This window comes from Pteropus medius, unplaced genomic scaffold (assembly GCF_902729225.1).
Source record: "Pteropus medius unplaced genomic scaffold, Ma_sr-lr_union100, whole genome shotgun sequence".
NCBI lineage: Eukaryota > Metazoa > Chordata > Mammalia > Chiroptera > Pteropodidae > Pteropus > Pteropus medius.
The window spans coordinates 23,263,931-23,284,209 of NW_024349800.1; the positions used below are offsets into that span (position 1 = coordinate 23,263,931).

General features: G+C 31.6%; 1 protein-coding gene and 1 pseudogene across 7 annotated transcripts in view; one reads left to right on the top strand and one right to left on the bottom strand.

The window, feature by feature from the left end:
* VPS54 (VPS54 subunit of GARP complex) overlaps positions 1–20,279 on the top strand; it is an 88,948-nt gene that overhangs the window by 46,693 nt on the left and 21,976 nt on the right. For all 7 annotated transcript variants that reach the window (XR_005658200.1, XM_039886999.1, XM_039887002.1 and 4 more), the window contains 7 exons: positions 229–336; positions 3,284–3,339; positions 5,148–5,244; positions 11,736–12,076; positions 16,619–16,748; positions 17,355–17,536; positions 18,127–18,239. Coding sequence is in view for 6 of the 7 variants with exons in the window: in XM_039886999.1 (XP_039742933.1) it covers positions 229–336; positions 3,284–3,339; positions 5,148–5,244; positions 11,736–12,076; positions 16,619–16,748; positions 17,355–17,536; positions 18,127–18,239 (1,027 nt within the window). In the remaining variant the exon portion in view is untranslated. The remainder of the gene's footprint in view (positions 1–228; positions 337–3,283; positions 3,340–5,147; positions 5,245–11,735; positions 12,077–16,618; positions 16,749–17,354; positions 17,537–18,126; positions 18,240–20,279) is intronic.
* On the bottom strand, positions 19,741–19,859 carry LOC120622251 (uncharacterized; annotated as a pseudogene).

Sequence of the window (20,279 nt, forward strand, 5' to 3'; positions counted from 1 at the left end):
TTTGATCTACTACAGTGGAATAGCATTTACTTGTTTTAGAACACTGACTCCAAAAATATGATGGCAAGATTCCTGTGGAAGGGTTTTTTATTTTATTTTTCAGGCTTCTAGATGCCAGATAGAGTTCTGAGGATCAAACAATAAAATCCTTGATGTTGAATATTTGTGCCTCTGAGATTATTTTATATTTAAAGTATGAAGTTATATACTCTTCTTTTATTTTAATAGGAAAGACTAGTATCTCTTGTATTTGGACTTTTAAAACAAAGAAAACTTAATTTTTTAGAAATCTATAGTGAAGAAATGATTATTACGGCAAAGAATATCATTAAACAGGTAATTATACATTTTTTTATTTGATATATTTTGGCCTAGAATCATTTGTGAAGTTAGCCTAGAAATAATATAATAGTAATATTATTTATTTAAAAATTGAAAATATAAAAAAAAAGGAAAATCTAGCCCTATTAGTAAAAGATTATCATTTAACAATATGTCTAAGTGTACATTGTTACTAATGTTTTTATTGTTGATAGCATACTGTACATATTATTTATACATATTTCAGTTAGAAATACAAGCATTTTCTCATGTAAGAAACATCATTTTTAATGGTTGTATAAAATTTCATAATATTAGTTAAACCTGCTTAATCTTTCTTCTATGTTGCATATTTCTAGTTTGGTACTGTAATGAACATTGTGATAAATATCTTTGGTATAAAGTTTTGTTTGATTTTTCATGGTTAAGACTATTTCCATATAACTGATTCCTAAAAGTGGAATTATTGGTGAGTGATTGACAAACTTTTAAATTGTTAAAAATATACTATCACTAGCAGTAGATAAATGTTCCTTTCATCTGATCTCTAAGAAAGCATCATTGCAAACTAAAATCCATGTCTTTTTAAGTCTTCCTGGATTTTTGTTTTTACTCTTTTCACTGAGATAAATCTTATTCACTGAACTTCATTTTTTTATAAATGAGAAAGAAAAATTTTAAATGTATTCATTGGTCTTAATTAATCATCATTAAGTTGAATGTACAGTACTGAGTTTCAATGTTTAAATAAAACAAACCAAAAAAAGATTACAATCACCCCATCTTTTACCTTTTTCAACCACTGACTAAAACACTGTACTTTAAAATTGTTAAAACGACTTTTAAAAATTGTTGGCAATATCTAGAGCTAAATATAAACATATATTATGACTGAGCAATTCTACTCCTAGATATTTCCCAACAGAAATGTATACATAAGCTTACCAAAGATGGCACAAGAATTTTATGGCAGCACTATTTGTAATGAAAAACTGGAAAAACCCAAATTCTATCATCAGTAGGAAAGATGTATGATATATAAGTGAATACTATAAGCAATGAGAATGAATCAGTTAACAAGGAACAACATGAATGAATATCACACACATAATGTGGAGCTAAAGAAACCAGACACAAAGGAGTATGCACTATACGATTCCCCTTATGTGAAATTCAAACACCAGCAAAATTAATCTATGGTATGAGAAATCAGGATAGTAGTGTCTTTTGAGAGGAAGTAGTTACTAGGAGGGGGAAGCAGGAGAGTGGCTAACTGGCAGTGTTCAGTTTTATGATCCAAGTTCTGGTTACACAGGTATACTCCATTGTGAAAAATTATTGAGCTGTAAACAATTTGTATAATTTTCTGTATGTATGTTTTACTTTTAAACAAGTTTTTTTATCTGCTGTTTTAATTCCCAGAGTTCTCCTGAAGTCTAAGCATTTATTTTTTTTAACTTTAAACTGTTGCGTGTATTAAAAGGAAATGTAAATGTAACCTCCAAAAAGAATTTCTTTCGGAATTAAAAAAAATTGTTTTAAGTATAGTTGCTATACAGTATTACATTGATTATATTAGTTTCAGGTGTATAGTATAGTCATTTGACATTTTTATACCTTACAGTGTAGTGTAATCACCCCACTAATTCTAGTAATCATCTGTCACTGTTCAGACTTAGCACAATATTATTGTCTATATTTCCCTTCCTCTTTTCAATCATCTTCTACTCCTCCCTTCTGCTAATCATGTCTTTGGTCTCTACCAATCTGTTTTTGTTTTGTTTTATTTGCTTTTTTTTAGATTCTACACATAAGTGAAACTATATGGTATTTGTGTTTCTCTGCTTGACTCATTTCACTTAGCATGCCCTCTAGATTCATCCATATTGTCGCAAATGGCAAGATTTCATTTTTTAATCGCATAATATTCCATTGTATATATACCACATTTTCTTTATCCATTCATCTACCAATTTCTCTAATGAACACAAATGCCAAAATTATCAACAAAATATTAGCAAACTATATTCAACAATACATTAAAAGGATTACATATCTTGACAAAGTGAGATTTGTCAAAGGGTTATTCAGCATCTACAGAGTAATGAATGTGATTCATCACATCATCAAATAAAAGAAAGAAATCATATGATATCTCAATACATGCAGAAAAAGCATTTGACAAAAGTCAACATCCATTTATTATAAAAACTCTCAACAAAAGTGGATATAGAAGGAACTTATCTCAACAGAATATAGGCAATATATGAAAAGCCCACAGCTAACATCATACCCAGTGGTGAAAAACTGCACGCTTTTCTTCTAAGAAGGGCAACAGGACAAGGATGCCCACTTTCATCACTATTATTCAGTATGGTTTTGGAAGCCTTAGCCACAGCAATCAGGAAAGAAAAAGAAATAAAAGGCATTCAAATTGGAAAGAAAGAAATAAAATTGTTACTATTTGCAGATGACATGATACTATATGTAGAAAACCCTAAAGAATCCAACAAAAAACTAATTAATTTAAAAAATCAGTAAAGTAAGAGGTTGCGGAATTAATATACAGAAATACGTTGCATTTCTTTTGGAATTTTAATATGGGGCTTATATCTTGTTCCTAAATATTATAGTTTTTTTTTTAAATGTTTTGAACAGTTTTAAATAGGGGATTTTAATTAATACAGTTCAAGCTACCCTGAAATAATTATTTAGTAGGGTAATGGTAATGCTGCAGTTTTTTTAAACACCTTGAGGTATGTATAAGAGACACAAAGTCTGGTGAAATGATTATCCAAGTCATTGAGGCTCTTTTTATTTTATTTTAGTTCTTAGATGTAATTTCAAAATATAAACTTAAAAATTTTTTAATTTCTAGCCCATCGAGGCCTTTTTTAGTATATAAATGAACATGTAGTATTTAGAATTTACATTAATCATATTTTTTCCTCAAATTTTTCAGTGCGTGATTGATAAAGTTTCGCAAATAGAAGATATAGACACAGATGCTGTTATGAAGTAAGTATAAATATTAGTTTGGGGTATATCAGTCGGAGAAAAGATGACATGCACAAGGGAAGAGAGCAGTTAATAGAGTTCAGGAGAAAAACATGTAGTAGTTGACAAGAATATATGCAATAGTTGAAGAGTTCTTTGTTGGAGAGAGAGAGAGTAGAGTCATCCTGATGCAACCCCTCAAAGAGGGAGATAGAGCTATAAGTACCTTTTCTCTTTCCAGTCTTTTGTAAAGGCTCCTCATGGCCAAGCCTAGTACTCAGCCTCCCAGGGCAGAGAGAGGATGGAGAGGATACAGTGTAAACATGGAGGGGGAAAATTTAAGATAATCCCTTTCAGAGGAATAGCAGGTTACATTTAAATTATTTAGCCAAATAATTAAAACTCAACTTCTAATTGGCTTTGAGAAGTTTGAGTACATGATTTTGCATTGCCCATGTCTATAATTTTTATTTTCACCTTTGAAATTCCTATTCTTTTATTTTGAGAATAGTGACTTTTTTATGACTTTGACGTTTTCATTCCTATAGATATGTCAACTTTATTAACTGTCATAAGATATGAATAACTATATGGACAACTGTGAAACTTCTCTGGGCCAGACTCATAAAATGAGGATTGTAGAGTTCTAACTTTCATACTATTACCTAGTGAAAATTCAGTTTCAGATTAGTTGAAGCAACCCTAATAATGTAAGGATTGCTAGTACAGTAGTTGGAAAAATTAAGTTATTGGGGCTCTATTAAAAGTCTTATAGAAATGGAGAGTCATTTATTTTTTATTTTTCTTTCCCAGGGAATTTTTTCCAATAGAGAACTTTCTGTATGTCAAGTATCGGTATATCTTTGGAAAATAAACTCTTAACTGCAGCAGCAGCATTCATTAAAAATTTAAAGTAATAAGTCATTGTAGTACTATAAAATATCTTTATGGAATTCTCTTTTGCATTAATTTTTTGATCTTGAAGTTATTGCTTGATGTCAGTGATAAAAATATTGGTTATACTATTATATATTATACTAATATAATTTTATAATTAGTTTTATTATTATACTAATGTAACATATAATTAATAAAATATATTATATCTAGTATATATTGCATATATATGTATGCTGATATGACAACTAATACTTATATAGCCCATTTTTATGTACCATGAATTGTTGTAAGTACTTCTTATTAACTCAGGTAATATTCACAGCAACCATATAAGGTAAGTTCTTTTACTTTCCCCATGTTAAGATGGGAAAATTAGAGCATGGAGGGGTTAAGTCACTTGTCCAGAATCATACAACTAGTAAATGTCAGGACTGGAACTTGAAACAAGGTGGTGTGGCCCTATTGCTCATGGTCTTAGCTACCATGCCATATTACCTTTTGCTTGTGGAAAGTACTTTTTAGTTTTAATTAGAAAAGTAGGTTATTATGTTTATTAAGGAAGAGGTTATATTCCTATTTTTATTCTAGAACATATCTTCTCCATGTTTAACCAAAATTGATTTATTTCTCTATGGCTTTTTATCTAGTGGTCACAAATCATGTTCACATGGAATTATTATGCAAGATTCATAAGTCAGTATACTTGACTAGACTAGTATTAGAGATATTTAAACAAGGAGAAGTTGTTTGGGAATTGACCTCTGCAGCTCACTTTTATAATATTATTTAGGTATCTAGATGAAATCGCATTGTTCTTTTGTTATTAGATAGTATTTATTATGGTTTCTTCCAATGTATAGGTTAATTCATTTATTTTATTGAATAAATAAAAGACAATTGTTGTTTTCGTTTGAATTTTTTTTTCCTAGGCTTGCAGATCAGATGAGAATGTTGAATTTTCCCCAGTGGTTTGATCTGCTAAAGGATATTTTCTCTAAGTTTACAGTTTTCCTACAGAGAGTTAAGGTAAGCTTATGTGATTATCAGTTTATCCAGAATATCTCTAAAATTAAGTCAACTTTCTAGATTTATAAATATATAAATCTATATAGAATAAAATTTATAAATCTATATAGAATAAAACACAGTTTCTTTGTTTTTGTAATTTTCTAAAGAGGCTTAGTTTTAAGTAAGATTTGAAGTGTTTCAGATTATTTTGGTTCTTTTTATAATTTGGATTTGTTTTATATTAAGAAATATAATGCTTACTTGGCATTAAATATCATACAATAATATTTTCTCTAGTGGCTTTATGATACTTGAATCTCTCTAGATTATCTAGAGGTTCAGTATATAGAATCACTTAAAACTCTGTCCCAAACCACTTAATTTTCTAGAAATTCAGAGTTGATGGTAGTGTTATTTTTAAACATGTCGTATATATTTAAATTGCCTTACTAATGTCCTTCATTGCAGGTTTTTATTTCATTTTTCAATCTGCGATTCAGTCAGGGATCATGCATTAATTATTTTGTCTCTTTAGTTAAACCACTTAATTTTAGGCCACCCAGTATAAGGAAGAGAATACATAACCATGAAACATTTTTCAGAAGAAAATATGTCACTGACCCTAATACATATTTGTTGGGATTGTGTTTTAATAAGGGAGTCATTAGGAATTACAGATTATAACAGACTTTTTGTGAAATTAGATATTCTTGGAATTATCAAGTGTCTGTATTGTGTTGTATGTGCTAGTTAACATTCCTAGCATCTCCTGAGTATCATGTTAAAATGGTCTGGGGGACTTTGGTACTTAACTATGGCATGAGTTTTTCTTATTGACATTTCAGTAATGCTCATAAAGAATTTGGTAAACATTTAGTAAGTTTTAAATTGCTCTCCATTCTGAGTACCATAATGAAACCTCATGCTATACTGCTCCATACTTCCCAGGACATGAATACATGAATTATCCCTTGTCTAGCAGATCCACACTATTTATGCTACTCACCCATTACTCAGATAGTAGCCATCTTGGTTATCAGATTGACTGTCATGGTATCACAGTGCTTGTGTTCAAGTAACTAACTCTTATTTTACTTAATAATATGGCTCCAAAATGCAAGAGTAGTGATACTGGCTTCTTTGAAATGAAAAGGTGAAAGTTCTTGATTTTTACTAAGGAAAGGAAAAATAATTGGGTGCTGAGGCTGTTAAGATCTATGGTAAGAATGAATCTTCTGTCAATGAAATAGTGAAGAAGGAAAAAGAAATATGCTAGTTTTTCTGTTGCACTTCAAACTACAAAAGTTATGGTGAAATGCATGCTAAGTGCGTAGCTTAAATAGAAAAAGCATTAAATTTGTGGGTGGAAGGCATGAACCAAAAAATGTGTTCAATAGATGGCATTGTGCTGTGTCAGAAAACACTGAGCCTTTATGAAGGGATATCCTAAAAAGAGTGACCACTATTACACAGCTTTTACTACAGCATATTGTTATAATTGTTCTATTTTATTATTAGCTATTATTCTTAATCTTTTACTGTGCCTAATTTATAAATTGAATTTTATCATAGGTACATATAGGTAGGAAAAAAACATAAGTATATATAGGGTTTGGTACTATTCATAGTTTCAGTCATGCACTGGAGGTCTTGGAATGTATCCCTGCAGAATGGAAACGACTGTATTTGATGTATTTACAGTATGGAACCTGATTTGTCATAGTTGTGATGTCTCATTTTCACAGGCCACTTAAACTGATACTTCTGTGAAACATCTTTAAGGATGACATATAACCTTGAAAAAAGTTTGGTTCTATAAGGGTATGGTTTTACTAAAAAATAATGTTAATTATAAGCTGTTCACTTTTAATGAAGAATTAAAAAACAAAACAAAACACTACAAATTGGAAAGGACCCAGATGTCTAACAATAGAAGACTGTTTAAATAAGTTATGCCTGGTATGTTTATTACCATGGGATATCATGTAGTCCAGGATTTTTAATTATTAAAGAAAATGCATACATTATAACATTAAGTGAAAAGACAAGATATAGACCTGCTTATGCAGTATAATCTCAGCTATGTTAAAAAGATTATTTTTTTATCTCTTCATTTTCATAGAACAAAGAAACAGCTTGTCTTTTTGGGTGGTTGTCTTTAAGTGGACTATGTATAATTTGAATTTGTTTTTTTTTTTTTTTCTATTTTCCTTAAATTTTCTACAAAGAGGTATTACTTTTATAATCAGAAAAGATCATTTTGTTTTTTAATAGTGTTTACCATGTTACAGAGGTAAACCGTGAAACTCTTACTTAATTTACCATGGTTATTGATTTACTATTCTACATTCTTATATTTATTTCTCAGAAACAAAGAATATCTGATGTCACTTTAGTAGAAAGTAAATTATATTTTAAAAAAAGAAATGAAAGCTTAAAATTTTAGCCAGAACATTCCATAATATTTTTAGTATAAATATAGAAAAAAATTTAAAAGTTGGGGGCTTGAAAATTTTATATTTGAGTAATTATTAATGACTTAAGAATTCATGTTGTTGTTAATTGTATTTATTGAATTTTTTATTGTGGTAAAACACTCTTAGCATAAAATTTACCATCTTAACCATTTTAATTGTATAGTTCAGTGGCTTTCACATGATTATGCTACTATCATCACCATCCGTCTGCAGAGCTCTTTTCATCTCAAAAAACCAAAACTCTGTACTTATTAAAACAATAACTTCTCTTTTTCTCTTTCTTCTTCCTCCTGGCAACCACCATTTACTTTCTGCCTCTATGACTTTGACTACTCTAGGTACCTTATATAAGTGTGATTACATAGTACCTTTCCTATTGTGATTGGTTTATTTCATTTAGCTTAATGTCCTCAAAGTTTATTCATTTTGAGGCATGTGTCAGAATTTCATTTAAGGTTGCATAATATTCCATTATATGTATATACCACATTTTGTTCATTTTTTCCGTCAGTGCTTTCACTTTTTGCTATTGTGAATAATGCTTTTATTAACATGAGAATACCAGTATCTCTTAGTTGTTTTCACTTCTTTTGGGTATATATCCATAAGTGGAATTGTTGGATCTTATGTAATTCTGTTTCTAATTATTTGAGGAACTTCCATACTGTTTTTCATAACAGTTGCACCGTTTTATATTCCTACCAGCAGTGCACAAGTGTTCCAATTTCTTTACATCCTTGTTAACACTTGTTATTTTCTCTTTCTTTGGTAGTAGTCTTCTTAATAGGTATAAGGTGGTATCTCATTTGGTTTTGATTTTCATTTTTTTAATTATTAGTGATATTGATCTTTTTATGTGCTTATTGGCCATTTTTGTATATCTTCTTTAGAGAAGTATCCTCTTCACCCATTTTGTAAAATCAGGTTGTTGTTTTTTGTTTGTTTTTGAATAGTAGGAGTTTGTATATAGTCTAGCTACTAAGTCCATAACAGATAATATGACTTGCAAATTTTTTCTCCCATTTTATGGGTTGCTTTTTCACTCCGTTGATTGTGCCCTTTGGTGCACAGAAGTATTTAATTTTGATATAGTTCACTTTATCTATTTTTTTTTTTTGTTGCCTGTGCTTTTATTCAAGAAATCATTGCCAAATTCAATGTCATTAAGCTTTCCCCCTAATAGATCTTTTATCTATTTTGAGTTAATTTTTGTATATGATGTAAGAGAATGGCTCTTTTTTGGTTTTTGGCATGTGGATATCCAGTTTTCTAAACACCATTTGTTGAAGACTGTCTTTTTCCCATTGCATGATTTTGGTACTCTTGTCACTCCATCATATATATGAGGGTTTATTATTCTCTATTCTATCCGTATGTCTATATTTATGCCAGTATCTCATGATTTTGATAACTGTAGCTTTTAGGAAGTTTAGAAATCAAATCTCCAAGTATGAGACCTCTGTTCTTCTTTACTGTTATTTGTATTTTGAATTTTATTAAAATTCTTATTTGTTGGCAATACCCTATAGAGTAGGCTGATTTCTATAACTAGAAAAGAAAATAATCCTTAAAAGCAGCTTATATTTTTTTTCAGGGAATTTCTAGCTCTTAAGTTTTCATTTTGTTATGTGGACAAATAATCCTGGTCTGTCATTTTAGAGACTTGTCAATATAATTACCAAAGTATTTCATTCAGTATTCTCAAGTTTGGAGAATTTTATTTGGTTTAGTTGTTCTGGTCTTTCTGAAACACGAACTTGACTATGAACTGCTATAATAGATAAGTTCAGAAAGTAAATATTTTACCTACTGTTGAATCTATTATATATTATAAAATATTCTTGCATCCTTAAGCAAGAATGTCTCTAGACCTGGAAAAAAATTATTGGCAAACTTTTAAAACTCTAGGTCTGGTGAAAACAATGAAGAAGAATCCCTAAGAGAACACCTGATATACCGTATATGGAAAATTTATTATTGTATTAGCTAAGATATTGTCAGAAGAGGCACAGTATGCAAATCAAATTAATTTTAAAACTAAAATAAATATATTGGCTCAGGTAACTTAATCTAAAAATGAGTTTAGTCATCAGACATGATGTGGTCTTGGTTTTCTAGCTTAGTTTCTTTGTTTTAATTCACTCCTACTATCCTCTTGGTTTTATCTTCAGACTAATCTAATTATAGTAAAATTGCTACAACAGTTCCAGGTCTTCCACATATATATACTATACCACCTAGAACAAGATTTTTTTTTTTTTCTGTAGTCATCAAATGAAAGTCCTTAGCTTTTAATTGATTGGACCAATTTAGGTCACATACATAATCACTGTGGTCAGGAAAATGCCATGCACATATTGATTTGGGTCAGGATTGTCTTCTTATCTTTGAACTAATATGGCAAAGAGATTGAGGGTACACTGAGTAGGTTATTCAGGACTGACACCTGAAGCTGGAAGGTGGACTCAGTTTTGCATGGCTCTATTTCTATGGGGGAGGGGCAGAATAAATGTGGGAAGGGAAGGACCACATCCACCCCATGTCTACATTATAGACTTTCTATTTTAAAAAAGTTAAGAAAATCTGCAAGACGGAAAGATAGGAAGAAAGGCAAAATGAAGATGGGGAAATAAGCACATCAAAGATTAAGACAGTGTAGAGATTAAAAGCATTAATGGTGGAGTGTAGGAAGGAGCAAGTTTGTGGCAGAGAAAGTTACCAATCAATGGAGGAAAAAAATGCAGTATCCATAGACACTTTGTTAGTATAGACCTTGAAGGCACAGAACATCTGCTCTATACTGTATGGGCTATTGTATCATTTAGAGTGTTTTTATTTCCAAATAATAGGAAACATAAGTCAGAATGTCTTAAACAATTAAAGAGATTTATTAGCTTATGTAACTGAAAAATATCCAGAAGTAGGTCAGCCTTTCAGGTGCTTCATAGAGAGGTCGATGATATTAAGCATTGGCTTTGTTTCTCTACATTTCTCTCAGTATGTTGTCTGTGTATCTTCTTTAGCTTTAAGCTCAGGCCTGGGGGTTTCATGTTCTCATTGCACTAGCTTAGACCCTTATCCTGTTTTTGGAGACCTGAAATTGAAGTCTGCCTCCCTAGAACCATGTGGATCCTGAAAAAGAAATCAAGTGTTTTGAGAAGGTGGCAACAAACTATGAGAGCATAACCATGAATGTTAAAGTAGGCAAATAACCCCTTATTTCTTAATAGTCCATAAAGATTATTAATATATATAAATTTACTCTTAATTCACCTAGCTTTCAATATTTTTTATGTACCTCCTACATGCATTATTCTTAGCATTAGGATAGAGCTAACATTCTAGTAGGAGACCTAGAATTAAGAAGTTAAAAAGATGATTTATTTTTTAAAAACTGGGTAATGGGATTAAGTTGCTGGGAGAAGAGTCAGAGAAGGCTTCTTTGAGAAAGTGGCATTTGTGTAAGAACCTGAGTGATCAGAAGGAAACATATATGCAAAGATCAAGGTGAAGAGCATTCCAGGCAGAGGAAACAACAAATGCACTGAGATGAGAATAATGGAATTTAGAAGAATAGAAAGAGAACCAGAATTTCCGCAGAGTAGTGAATCAGTGAGAAAAAGGGTGAAATGAGAGAGAGGTGGATATAAGAGTAGGCATGTAAGGAATATGGATTTTTTAATTTTAAGCAAGCACATCAATGAATATGATTCTCTGACAGGGAAATTATGTTTAGAGTAACCTATCTAACAGATTAGAGAAATATACCGTAATACATTTAGGGAGATTTCTATTTAAAAAATCAATTGAAATACAGAACTCTATTCTTAAGCTTTAGAGAACCTATTTCTCTTGAACAATTTTTTCACAGATCACCTTTACTGTGTAATAAAAGAGTGGTAGAAATTCTGATATGCATGACCTTGACTCATTTATAAGATGCTCAAAAGTACATGCACAGAATTCACTTTGGGGAACTTTAGGTGTAGGATATTTTAAATTTTTTAAAAATGTGTTTTTTTTTTCTTGTAGGCAACATTAAATATCATTCATAGTGTTGTTCTCTCAGTTCTTGACAAAAACCAAAGAACTAGAGAATTGGAGGAGATTTCACAACAGAAGAATGCTGCAAAAGATAATTCACTGGACACAGAGGTGGCTTATTTAATCCATGAAGGCATGTTTATAAGTGATGCATTCAGTGAGAGTGAACTAACACCTATAGCAATTGACACTACCTCGCAAAGAAATGCATCTCCAAATAGTGAGCCCTGCAGCAGTGATTCGGTTTCTGAACCAGAATGTACTACTGATTCTTCATCCAGCAAAGAGCAGACATCATCATCTGCTACTCCAGGAGGTGTTGACATTATGTGAGTATGGTAATTGCTGCCAACTTAACAAGACTTTCAGTCATCTTATTAATGGTTTCAATAAGATATTAAAAAGATGTGAAAATCCCTATAGCTTAAACAATATAGAATTATGTTTCGTCTAACTATTCAGGGGTAGAAGGTCCATAGCTGTTACAGTTGACAGTATATCAATTGTAAGTGTTCAGCTCAGTTAATTACTACAAGGTGAATACACTGGTACAGTCACCACCCAGAATAAGAAATAGAACATTATCAGCTCTCTAGAAGCCCCTCTTGCCACTGTACCTTCACTCTACCAATTCCCAGACTATTGGTTTTCTGGAACCATGTTCTTTTGTCTCTAATTTCTTTCATTCAGCATTTCATGATATTTTTCTAAGTTCTTGCATATAACAATAGTTTATTTTTATTTGTGTACAAAGATTCTACTTTCTGACTACACCACAATGTATTCTTTCTACTGGTGATGGAATTTGGGTTTCTGTTTTGGTTGTTGTGAACGTTCCTACAGCTGCTTTTTGGTGCATATGTTATAAACATTTCTGTTGAATATATACCTAGGAATGAATAAGATGTGTGAATGGTCAGTTTAGCTAGTAACAATTTCCCAAAGTGATTGTACTCATTTACAATCTCATCAGCAATGTGGAAGAGTTCCTGTCACTACATCTTCATTCACTCTTCGTATTGTTAGTCTTTTTACATGTTAGCCATTCTGATGAGTATGTCGCAGGTTTAGTTGCTTTGACTTTATCTCTCTGATGATTGGTAAGAGCATTTTTCATATATTCATTATCCATTTGGATAGCCTCTTCTATGAAGTATCTATTCATGGCCTTTGCCTATTTCTCTATTGATTTGTCTTTTATTTCTTATTGATTTATGGGAGTTCTTTATGTAGTCTCAACACAAGCCTTTTGTCAGTTGTGTATCGCATATATCTTCTCCCACTCTGTGGGTTGACTTTTCATTCTCTTATTGGGGTCTTTGGTGAACCAAAGTTTTTAATTTTAATATAATTCTATGATTCATTCTTTTTCTTTATGGTTTGTGTTATTTTTGCATCCTATTAAGAAATCTTTCTCTACCCTAAGGCCTTGATGGTATTTTCTTATGTTATCTTCTAGAAGTTTTGTGGCTATCCCCTTTACATTTAGATTAGCAGTCCACCTGAAATTGATTTTTGTGTATATATGAGATTGTTTTCTTTTTTCCACATATAGATATCTTTCTGATCTCACAGCATTTGTTGGAAAGATTCTTACTCACTCTTGCCTTAAATCAAATGTTCATATATGTGTGAGTCTGTTTCTAGACTCTATTTTGTTCACTTGTCTGTCTTTGTACCAGTATCATTAAGTAAAATTGTCTTAGTTACTATAGCTTGTTAATTAGACTCAATATGTGGTAGAATAATTTCTCCTACCTTTCTTCCAAGACTGGCTTGATAATTCTTGGTCTGCTACAAATCCATTTAGATTTTAGATTTGTTAGTTCTCTGTTGCCTGCACATAGATTTGTTTATATTTTATTTTATTTTATTTTTTTTGGAAGAGCACAATCCAGAATTTGCACTCATTATTTCCACCCACATCTTGGTGGCCAGAATATTATCACATGGCTGTAACTAGCTGTAGGGGAGGCTTGAGAAATAATCTTTAGCTTTTTGACTACTTGCCAGCTAAAACTATTATTGTGGCAGAAAAGAGATAAGATATTGCAAGGTAACTAACACTCTGCCATACTATTTGAGATTCCTTTAAATCAGATGTGGTCTCATAGTTTATAGCCCTCCCTTACCACCTCCATTGTGGCTCACTTTAGATTTTGAAGCTTCTCTGGCTTTCCCCAATTATGTGCTCCCACAACATGATAACAGGTTCTATAGATGGTTCTTCCTATGTTTTATAGGCATATGTATGTATGGGAACTACCCAGCTTAAAGGAGCAATAAATTAATTGAGTATATTTATAAGTGTGACTCTGACTAGTTGACTTTTACAAGGGCTCTGGCTATTCTTGTATCTGTTTTTTTTTTTTCCCCCCTCTTTAATTCCCCCCCACCTCCCCACTTCCATCCTTGACCTATGGATGTTGTTGTTTCCTTTTAAGAACTGGATCTCTGAAGGCTGTCATCTCCTCCCACATGCTCTCGCAGCGCACACCCGGGGCCTTGCACCCCTGGCACACTTGGGAGGCCAGGCGCACCCGGGGTATGGTCCGTGGCTCCATCTGGGGCATGAACCCAGGACCTCCTGCATGTAAAGCAGACGTGCTAACCACTACACTATGGAGCCACCCTCTTGTATCTGGTGTTTTTGTAGTATTTAATTGTGTCATGGCTATAACACAAAAATGATGTCTGGCATTTTATCCTTGTTAGTGGTAGATTTTCTTTATTTTCTTAACATTGTCAAAATAATCTACAATTTTGTAAGTTTATTGCAATGCTGAAATGGGCACAAAAGAGTGAATAATTTCCCAAGCAGGAAATGGGAAAGGAAAAATAATGGAAAAGATTAGAAAGTTTTGTCGGGTTTTTTAAAAAAATGATTTATTTTAAATTGTTGGAAAAAATACATAAAATTTACCATCTTAACTATTTCTAAGTGTACAGTCTAGTAGTGGTAAATATATTCGCATTGTTGTGCAACCAGTCTCTAGAATTTTTTCATCTTGCGAAAGTGAAACTATCTAACAACCGCCCATTCTTCCTTCACCCATCTCCTGGCAACTACCCTTCTACTTTCTATCCCCACATACTTGGACTACTCCAGGTACCTCATGCAAGTGGAATCGTACAGTATTTGTCCTCTAGTGTCTGCTTATTTCACTTAGCATAATGTCTTCAAGGTTCAACCATGTTGTAGCATGTGTCAGAATTTCCTTCTAATTTAAGATTGAATAATATTCTATTGTATGTATAGACCACATTTTATTTATCTTTTCATCTGTCAGCAGACTCTTGGGTTGTTTCCATCTCTTGGTTATTTTGAATAGTGTTACTACTTGAACATGGGTGTGCAAATATCTCTTTGAGGTCCTGTTTTCAATTCATTTCTATATATACCCAGAAACGTTCACGAGGTTTTTTCCCTCAATAACATGAAAAAGATCCAATTAGACTTAAAAATTAAAAATCTTTTTAAAAAGCAGAATTACGGATAAATGATTTAAAAAAAAAATTTCCCAGCTTTTTGAATTGTCACCCTGCTTTTTAAAAGACATTAGTTTTTATTTGCTATTTTCTGTTTATATCTTTGTGAATTGGTAGCATTTTTCCTAGAGTTCCAAATTCTTTATCATCCTGTTACATGGGGATAAATTTTAGGCATCCTTTAGAAAATAAAATTTTATTTTAATAATAAATTTAAACTTTGAAATTTAAGCACAGTTTTGTGGGAGCTGGTATTGAAATAGCACTCAGCTGTCTATACAGAAGTAAATGTTGGAGTAAAGGAAGCTTAGTAGATGAGAAATAAAATTAGACTAATTCTGGATTCTAGTCCCAAACTATCTTAATCTTATAACCTTAGATAGGTCAGTTAAACTTTCAAAGATTCAGTGTCGTCATCTGTAAAGTAGATACTTATCTACCTGCCTCAAAGAGTGAGAACCAAACAAATTACTGTTTCTGAGAGTACTTTAAGAATATTAATCCTTCTATTATTTTAAAGCTTTAGTAAATTTAGTGATAGTATTATTTCGAAGGCTAGCCAGAAATAACTTTAACACCTTAGCCCAGTTAGAATAGTGGTTTGTCTCTAATTAATATATTTCAGAGCCTCTTTGTAATATCTTCGAAAATTATTTTAATTCAACCAAAAGGGAGAAAAATGATGCTAGCACTTAACTTGTTCTTATTGACACTAAAATGAATTATTGGCATGGAATCGGTGATTTTTATATATGCCCCAGGGGTAAAATGTATAAAAACTGAAAGTCTTAATTACATTTCTTTCTCAAAACTGGAAAAAAATGCATTACATCTTATAAATACTCCTATTCAACTATAAGTTTCTTGGGGGCAGTGATGTATTATATCCCTTCTAGTGCCAAGCACTTAAATACAGTAAATGCTCAGATAATGTTCAATTAAACTGAATGTTAGTTAACAATCATTCATAATTCTAACTAAAAAATGGCCCATTGGTCATGAAATAACATTCATTCCTTCTTCCTCCTTCTACTGTGTCATCCAAAACACTTATGTAAAACCTACCACAGCTACCACCTTATACCTAACTAAAAATTTTTTTGCTATAGTTTTTGTAGCATTTTCAACCAGAGTCTGAACTAAGTATTAAAAACACTACAACAGAAAGAAAAAATTATCCTTATATAAGATTAGGCTAAAATATATTTGTATTACCTGAGCTTGTTTAAGTGATGCTTCACCACAAAAAAATGTATTTGAGATATCACAGAATTTTTCCTCAAATGTGAATTTACAGCTTTTTGTTTTTTACGGATATGCCACCAATGTATAACAATGTGTTTACAACTTTTCCTGTCGTAATCTCTTTTTATCATTTATAGGGTGAACGAAGACATGAAATTAACTGACTTAGAGCTAGGAAAGCTGGCAAATACTATCCAGGAGTTAGTGTATAGTGCCTCAGATATATGCCATGATCGAGCTGTCAAATTTCTTATGTCAAGAGCAAAGGTTAGTTGTTTTGATAAAGCTTTAGCTATTTTATACATAGTGTAATTATTTTGGAGATCTGGATTCAGATCCTTGCTTATGTCCCTATGTTCCATATAATACATATTATATTTTTAACACTTGATAAACTTAACAGTACTGGTGTGGTTTATAAGGGAGATATTAAAATAATCCAGATAAAAGAAATAGGAAAACTTATTCAAGTATTCATTTCAAATAAATGATTAAAAGAGTTATTTTGAAATATAATACCTTAATAATTAATTTGAAATTAATAATGCTGTTACGTGTGTGTGTGTGTATAACTAGCCAAGCAACGTATTTATAAAATTAGTTAAACTCCAATATTGTGAAATTTTTATAGAATGACCTGAATTTATTTGATCTGTATTATAAAGGGGTCAGAATAAAATTTGGACATCTTAAACTTTTTATGTTCAATTTCTGGGACTAAACTATTGGAAAATTTCATTAAAAATGATTTTCAAGAAATTTTTATGAATTAACATAATTATATGTCATAAAAATAATATAATATTAACACTCGTTAAAATGAGTTGGTGTTATACTGAATGTCATGATTTTTATGTTATCTTTAAAATTTAGGATGGTTTTCTTGAGAAGCTAAATTCCACGGAATTCATAACACTTTCTAGATTAATGGAAACATTCATTTTAGACACTGAACAGATCTGTGGAAGAAAAAGCATGTCATTACTTGGAGCACTTCAGAGCCAAGCTAATAAATTTGTAAACAGGTTTCATGAAGAAAGAAAAACCAAACTCAGGTAGTATTGCCATGTCCATTCTGTTCTTAAATTTTTTTCCATTTCTTTACAAAACATAATTATATTTAAAAGAAGAAACTTAATTGATTTGCCAAACATACCCTTGACAAATTTTTTTCTTTTTAAACGCAGATTGTGGAATTAAAATCACGTTTCTTGGCTTTCCGAAGTGGAGTTAGAATGTTTATTTCCATTAAAGTATCTTTCAGGAAGATCCTTAGTAGATAGCTTTTCCTTTCCCACTCGAAGTGAAGTTGATTATGTTTCAAGACTTTTCTTGGTTAGGCCAAGAGATATAAAAAGAGAACTATTTTCTGAGAGTATTCATACTATTTATGAATGATTTTAATTTATTTAAGTTTTATGTACTCACAATAGCTAATAGCCATTAATTACTGTTTAAAAATCAGTGCCTTGTATTGCATGAGTTCTACTTAAATTTAACTAAGATACATGTAGTCTTTATTATTATTAAAAGACATAACAAAAGTCTTATGTACTTACTCAGCTCTTCTTTTTTTTTCCAAGCAAGGAAGATGGCATTGAAATATTATTAAAGTTTATCTTCCTTCATTTTTACTTTTGAATAGCCTCCTCTTAGACAATGAGCGCTGGAAGCAAGCTGATGTTCCTGCAGAATTTCAGGATCTTGTTGATTCTATATCAGATGGAAAGATTGCTTTACCTGAAAAAAAATCAGGGGGTATGTGTATTTTTTCTCACACTCTCTTCCAATTTTATATTGTTTGTTCTTTTTGTAGGAAAGCTTAATATTTCTTTAATTGACAATACCTCTTTAAAGCATAGAACTAATTCTCCCAGTAAGTAGTTGACTGGAAAAGTATCCGTGGTAATTTATAATAATAGTTTCAGATATTTATTGAGTGTTAATCACATGCCAGACACTGGACCAGGTGCTCTGTACGTGTCACTCCAGTTTATCCTCTCAACAATCTATGATGAAGAAACTATTGTTACCTTGTTTAAGTGAGAAAGCATGAGGCTTTGAAGGGTTAAGGAGTTTTGTACAAATGTGATAAGCTGAGATTTGAAACCAGCTTTGTATAATTTCATAGCTATGTTCTGAACCACTGTATCATATTGTTTAAGAGACATGTATTCATTCGTTGAACACTAGTAATCATCTATGTGTCAGATATTGGAACAGAGATAGCAGTTATTCTACTTGAAAAGGGCCAAGTCTAATAAAAAATATGCATTAGCAATCACATTAGACATAATATATTAGCAAGATATAGTATGATATAAGAAAACCAGATGTAAAGAACCATAGAAAAAGAGAACTATGAAGGAGACTAAGAAAGGGCAAGGTAGGAAGATATCCAGAACACAGAAGTGAAAAAATTTGAGCTTCAAGAAGAGAATTGTCACTGGTATCAAATACCAGTTGGGTTTCATATGAAAGATTCACAATGGATGGGAAATATTTTTGTATACAAGTTAAAATGGAATTGTCATGTGATAATAATGTAAATTTATATACAACTCATCCTATAATACCAGATTTGAAACTTTGAAGTCTTTGAATATTTTTAATGGAGGAGGCGGTTGCATTTTCAAATTTTATGCATTTAATGAAATTTTAATATTTTTACATTGAAATGTTTTTAAGTCGTGTACTTCACATTTGTACAAAATGCAATTTCTACTTAAGAAATAGACTGAGTAAAATACAGTGATTACCAGTTTGACATGTAGGAGATCATTTGCAATCTTAGCAATTCAATAGAGTGATAGAGTCAGATTGTAGTTCAGGGCTAAGCAGCTGGAAAGGTGGGGAAGGGTGGACAAGTACAGCCTACTTTTTCAGCAAGTTTGGCTGTGAAGGGAAAGTGAGTTACAAAGTGGCAGCTAGAGACATGAGAGAAATTTGAGGTTACCTAAATCCACTCAGGGAGTTGGGAGGAGTTTTAAGTTAGAAGCTGAATTATATTTTCATGTTTAACAAGAACAGAAAGAAGGTTATTTTAGGATAAGAGTGACAGTGTGGGGCAGGTCCCTGTAATCAAAAATAGAATTCAAGAGAAAGGCTATCTCTTCTACCACTGTGACAAGAGAGGCCTTAAAGACAAGTGTAAAGTAGATTAATTCACATATGGTAGAGAGAGGAATTGAAGGAATTAAGTAAATTTCTATTGTCGAGTGACCATTTTTTTTTTTAATGTTTGTTCGTTTGTTTATTACACCTGCAGCACCTGGTATTCCTAGGTGGTCTCCCATCCAACTACTAACCAGGCCCGACCCTGCTTAGCTTCCGAGATCAGACAAGATCGGGCATGTTCAGGGTGGCATGGCTGTAGACTGTCTAGTGACCATTTTTAGTAGATAACAGTATTGGATGGTAGTCACAATTTTTTAAATTAACCATATGATATTAGCAAAGCAAAAGCATTCAAGTAGCAAAAACTGAAAGAAAAATAAAACACTGAAACACAGGTTTAAAATTGTAAGATTTATCACTCATACACTGTTTTAAGCTATATTTGATTGACTTTCCATTGTGTGAGATGTCATACTAGATGACTGACATGTTTTCTGTCCATAAACAGTCTTGTAATCCACTGTCATGCTTTTTTAATTAAACACAATGGTTTTTTAATTAAAAGGACATACAGTGATTGAATTAACTATGTGTTTTTCCTGCAAAGTGAACTATTTATTTTTACTTCCTTGTTGGAGGATACAGACCATGGGAGGTTTCTCTACATACCCTGCTTCTATC